This window comes from Nelumbo lutea, chromosome 1, assembly GCF_056320005.1.
Source record: "Nelumbo lutea isolate HS-2025 chromosome 1, American lotus-T2T, whole genome shotgun sequence".
In the NCBI taxonomy this organism is placed as follows: domain Eukaryota; kingdom Viridiplantae; phylum Streptophyta; class Magnoliopsida; order Proteales; family Nelumbonaceae; genus Nelumbo; species Nelumbo lutea.
In genome coordinates this window covers 210,163,401-210,169,422 of record NC_142684.1, presented here as the reverse complement: position 1 = coordinate 210,169,422, position 6,022 = coordinate 210,163,401, and the positions used below count along the sequence as shown (strand labels likewise).

General features: G+C 33.2%; 1 protein-coding gene across 2 annotated transcripts; it reads right to left on the bottom strand.

Moving 5' to 3' along the window:
• Positions 1-3,930: 3,930 nt before the first annotated feature.
• LOC148880760 (E3 ubiquitin-protein ligase PUB22-like) lies at positions 3,931-5,469 on the bottom strand. Of its 2 annotated transcripts, XM_088979130.1 has the most exons (2): positions 4,940-5,059; positions 3,931-4,863 (listed from the first exon to the last, which is right to left on the bottom strand). In XM_088979130.1, the coding sequence occupies exons 1-2, from the start codon at positions 5,043-5,045 to the stop codon at positions 4,031-4,033; spliced, it is 939 nt and encodes a 312-aa protein (XP_088835256.1). In that variant the 5' UTR covers positions 5,046-5,059; the 3' UTR covers positions 3,931-4,030. The 2 variants fall into 2 exon arrangements, with proteins under 2 accessions (XP_088835256.1, XP_088835190.1); XM_088979064.1 differs by having other exon boundaries at positions 3,931-5,469.
• Between the last annotated feature and the right edge of the window lie 553 nt (positions 5,470-6,022).

Sequence of the window (6,022 nt, the reverse complement as noted above, 5' to 3'; positions counted from 1 at the left end):
ACCGCTTGAATCGTTTAACCAGGATGGTTGAATTGCTGACCGAAAATCAGTGGCCAGAGCAGTTCCGTTTTCAGGCCGGTTTTTAAAACCTTGATAATGACCAAACGATGAATTGGATTTGAATTCTAATGGGATTAAATGTGATCCATTTACAGCCCTGCCCATATGGCCTGACCCTCAACTTCTGTTAAGTAGTTGTTATTTTATAAAAAGGAACCACCTTACTGCCCCCTTTTCCGGTTAAGTTAGAGCCATGTGGATTAGATTTGACTCAGTCATATATTGCAGGTGTTCCCTTTCCATGTTATAATAATGTCATTCAAAGTTTCAAATAAATTGGATTAATTAGCTTAGATGACCATTTAATGTAAAACACATGATACAGGAGTTGTTTCTTTTTAACAATCTTCAACTATGCATTTATGAAACTCAAGTACCAGGATATATATTAATATATATACTAAGCTTGAAACATTAATTTAGTCTTAAATAGATCGGAGAAACATCAAATTTCACATTTACAATGGGTCTTCATCAGATGTCAGGACCCAATTAACCCTTATTTATTTGAGAGGAGGTCCCGCGGTGTGTTGATGATATAGTATTAATTAATAAAGTCAGTAAAAGATAAAATACAAAATTAGGTTAGGGATAATTGCATTAAAAACCATATATTTTAAAATAATTAGGATCAATTCTATGATGCCATACAAAGGTATGATATTGGAAGACCCGCCCACCTAAATATCACGTGATTGATTACCACTTTGATTGGTTAGTAAGCTTTTCTTATATTACCATCAAACACTAAGCATAATATATTCAAGGTAATCATACTAATAATAGGAGTGTATATTAGAATTTTCCTAAGATTGGAGACTAAGAGATAACTCAATGTGACCTGTTCCACTCTTTTAGTTTAATAGTTCATAACAAATGAAAGTTAATGGGGAGATGTTTCCATGTGTGTCTAGATGCCAAAATGGAGGGGTGCATTTGGGTAAATACCATTTTGACTAAAAGGAAAATTTTATAAAATAATTGTGAAACTAATAATGCTGTATGGAGCACAGTATTGTGTAGTTAAGAAACAATTTGTCGAAAAAAAAAAAGAAGAGTATAACAGAAACACAAATGCTTATATGGATGGATGGTAAAACCAGGAAGGGTCAGAAATAAAGTCATATGAGGGGACTAGTATAGAAGCTCCTATATGTGATAATTAAAATGATAGAAAGCACATTGAGATGCTTTGGTTACACATATAGAAGACATCTGCAACACGTCAACACCTATTAAGGCCACATTTATTTGAGGTGTAAATGAAAGTTGGGGTAAACTTTACACCCCGGTTCGATTTTGCAAGCATTTGGTAGAGTTGTTAATATACCTTATCAATCAGTGTAAAAGTCCATTCTTGTCAGTATTTCCCTTGAAAATCAGTGGAAAGTTTACACCGATAAAATTGATGTAAAACTTTACCTTCCTTTCCATCCAGTGGTCACCTCGTGTCTCCTCTCTATCTTGCAAAGTCTCCCCTCTTCTCTCTCTCTCTCTCTCTCTCTCTCTCTCTCTCTCTCGAGATTTGACATTAGCAGCAAGTGATTATTGCATTATATTAAAGCTTTGTTTCCATAAAAAAAATTGCATTATATGGTATTGGATAGTTGTGGATCGATAGGCTTTGGGTTTCTTGCCCACATGAACTCTGTCCATGCCTACCCACAAAACACTACCTCCATGCATTGAGAATCTCCCAGTGCATAATAACATGTAAGAGGATGAGATGTTCCCATATGTGATTGCGATGTTATGTGGGTAGGTGTGGGTAGAATTGTCGTGGATAGGTAATCCAAACTCGGATCGATATCGATATTAGATCTAATTATATCGATTTCGGATCACACATCTTATATATATATACATTAATACGAAAGGGGTGGTCTCCCCTTTCGCCATTTCTGATTAATTATAATACTGTTATTTATTTATTATTTATTTTAACCCAGTTTTAATAATTACTATTATTATAAATATTGTTAATAAATAGATATTTATTTTAATTTTACTTTAAATTAAAATTATAAATACTGTTAATAAATTTAGTAATTATTGTTATATTAAAAAGAATTAAAAATGTTATTAAAAGTATAGTTATTGATTATTTAATAAAATATTATAACTACTGACTATTACTGATAAATACTATTAATTTAATTTAATTTTGGTAATTATTAATTTAATGAATATTGTTAATAAAACCTATTCATAAATTTAATAATTACTGTTATATTAAAAATAACTAAATAATATTATTAAAACTATCATTACTTATTATTTAATAAAATATTATAATTACTTACTATTATTGATAAATGTTGTTAATAATTAAATGTTTAATAAATAATGTTAACAAAATTTAGCAAAAATAAAGTTTATCTTTTTGCTTATTGAATTTCTTTGGTTTGAATTTTTGGGTTTTGTGCTTTGAAGATTGTTACATAATGTTAATTAAAAATGCTATTTGCATTTAGCTTAATGAATTGCTTCAAGCTTCTAAATATCGACATGGGTCGATACTCTCTGAACCAGTGGCTAACCCGATACAACCCCTGTAGAGGCGTATCGGGAAGCCATCAGCATGATAAGTATCGGTCGGTACAGGCCGATATGTGTCGACACTTTGAACCTTGAATTGTTATGGTTTACATTTATAGATTTTGTGCTTTGAAAATTGTTACATATTGTAAGTTAAAAATATTTCTATTTGATTTTTTTTTTGAAATTTGATAACTGTTATGCCTAAAATTGTCAAATAATGTAACAATAAAAATTGTCAAATAATTATAAAAATTATCAAATATAAATTAAAAGAAATTACCATTATTAGACATAAATTACCAATATTTATAATAAATTACTAAAAATAAATCAAAAGAAATTATCACAAATTAGTAGACTTTAGGATGAAAATTACTTGAAATTATCAAATAATATAATCCTAAGTACATTAAAATAGTTTTCCAAAAGTTATCATAAATTAGTAGAAATGTCCAAAAATAGCCACTAAATTCCATAAAATTGATAAATTACTATAATTTACCAATAAACTATCATATAATAAATATAATACATTAGTAAATATTTACCAAGAAATTAGTATATAATAGAATTTACCAGAATTTAGTAGAAATCATATAATAGAACTAATTTCCACTAATTTACCAATAAACTATCATATAATAAGTAGAAAAAATAAGTATATATTGACCAAGAATTCTCATAAATTAGTATAATATTAATTACCAGAAAGTAGTAGAACTTAGCAAAAAATAACCACTAATTTCCATAGAATATTATATTTACCAGGAATTATAATAAATTATTATATAATAGAAATTACCAGAAATTAGTAAAACTTAGGGAAAAATAACCACTAATTTCCATAAAATATGATAAAATAGATGAAATTAGTATAACTTTGTAAAAATAACCATTAATTTCAAAATTATTAGAATTTAGGATGATAATTACTTCAAATTATCAAATAATATGAACCTAAATAAATTACAATAATTTGTCAAAAATTGCATTTCGTTTTCCCTTACATCGCAGCAGTAGAAAATGAAAGCTTCCCATTATTTTTGTTTTCTTTGATCATCTAGATTTGATTAATTTCTGGGTTTACATATATATTGGGTTGGGGGTCTAGTTCCCTATAAATATCTACTCTTGAAAGTTGAAACTACTTCTTAAGCTAATAGTCTTTTATCTTCAAATATGATTTCCAATAAACGAAGTAACAGCAGGTTAATTAGAAGAATATTAAATGTGTCTATCATCTCTACTCTTACAACCCAAATTAACTTTATTGCGATTAAACTATAAAGAATTTCCCACTACACAGAACATAAATAAAAAATCGAGATATGAGACCAAGAACAGCATAGACCAGTCATTAAATAATACAAATTTCTTGTACAAATCGCGTTTATATGTATATTAGTTCTAATTAAACAAGCGCTAGCTGTTACCTTGAATCATTCAACAATTTCAAATATTCCTTCAACTCAGAAGGGAAACAGGGGTATTGCCTCCATGAATTCCCATGCAGCTTGATGATCTTCAATGCCTTATCCTTGGTCGAGGAAAGGCCATCCATGTGCAGCAGCGCCACAAGTTTCTTCACCGACCCGTAAACCAACATCTCCTCCAGAACCTTTTCTGTGGGATGGAAATTACAAATCAACCAGAAAATCTTCACTCCATATTTGGTTACAAGATCGGAGACCCGCAATATCTTCTTAGTGATTGCAGCGATCCCCAAGCAATGCTCGACCAAGGCCAGTCTCCCCTCAGCACATTCACACAGCAATTTGATGATCACCAACATCTTTTCGCATTTGGATCGGTTTGCATCAGGGAGAAGCTCGATCAGGACGCAGACAGCGCCTGCTTCAATGGCCTTCAATCTATTCTTTTTTGATGCATTCAATATCTCGATCAGAATATCCAATGCAGATGAGCTCGCCTTGGTGCTGAGCTCATCCGATAAGAGCTCTAACAGAGACTTAAACAGATCCATACCCTGATCTTCCACAACCCAACTCCAATTGTACTCGACTTTGGCCATCTTTCTGAACATGGAGACTGTGTGCAATCTGGCCTCGGCACTTCCACGTTGAAGCATAATTGCCATGGATTTCATGCATTCCGGCTTCGATAACAATTGAATCGATGATTCATCGGATAATGGCAGTTGATGCAGAACACCCAGAGCTTCCTCGCAAGCTCGGAATGCCATGAAATCGGAGCTGTCGACTAGAATCTGGACAATGATTTGACTAAGCACATCGACCCCTCCTGATTGAACAAAATCACCCATCACGGCGTCGTCGTTGAATTCGATAATTGCTCTGAGTTTCTTTAGTGAACTCACCTTGAATGGCGTGGACTCCATTGTGGTGAGTAAAGATACCAACTCGGTGTGCTTGGTCGAGATGGGAGACGACGACAGACGAGACTGAGACTCGCGATCCTGCCATGCGAGGATGAGGCTCTTTAACGTGAGGTTTGGGGTGAGGTCGAATCTCTGAATGCATTGCATCGTAGCCGGGCAGGTCTTCTTGTTGTACTTGAAGAACCATGTCTCGATGTTCTTCTTTTCATAGGTGACGCCGGTGGAGATGGTAACTGGGTCTTTCATGATTTCCATTGAAATGGGGCACCTGAAATACAGAGGAATTTCCATGGATTGATCATGTTGCTTTTCTTTCGCCATGGCATTCATTTGAAGAAGAGATCGCACTGATCAGCAGCGATCGAGATGGGGAGATCAGATCATCCAACTTATTATATGTGGGGGAGAGGGAGAGAGATCAAAGTCAAAATACAGAAGATGCTCTTGCAAGCTGTGGAACATGGCAGCTCACAACCAAAGCGATCAAAGAGTTGAAATCTTTTTTTTTATTTTTTTATTTTATGGGGGGGGGGGGGGGGATCGGAGGGGTTTCTTAATTTTGTGCAAATGTAACAGAACTGACCTTTTGGTGTTTGACTTTTAAAAGATTAAAGCAAACGCAACGCCTGCATGGAAATTGTCAAATTTAGGGAACTCAAAATCTAAACCAAGTATATTAATTCAACAGTCTTTGGAAGGCTTCCTTTTCTCTGTTTTTGTGGGCAGTTGAACGGCTTTGTTGAGCGCTTACCCAACATTAAATATTATTTATAAAATTAAACAACCGGTCTACTTGAGCGGCCTCGTTGTCTCTCTCTCTCTCTCTCACTGTGTTACAAACTTAAAATTAGCCAGCTTTATCACGAGGCGAAGTGGGTATTATTTGGCCTTGGTTGGGGGCCAGCTATGTAGACGACGGTTCTATCTGCCGAAGCTTTCATACTTTTTTTTTTTGTTATTTTTTTCCTTAATTGATAGAGAATTGAATTGTTAATATGGATCAATTTAAGGGTTTCCCTAAATCATTTAGATTAATGTAGTCATTGGATAATAAATAACAGT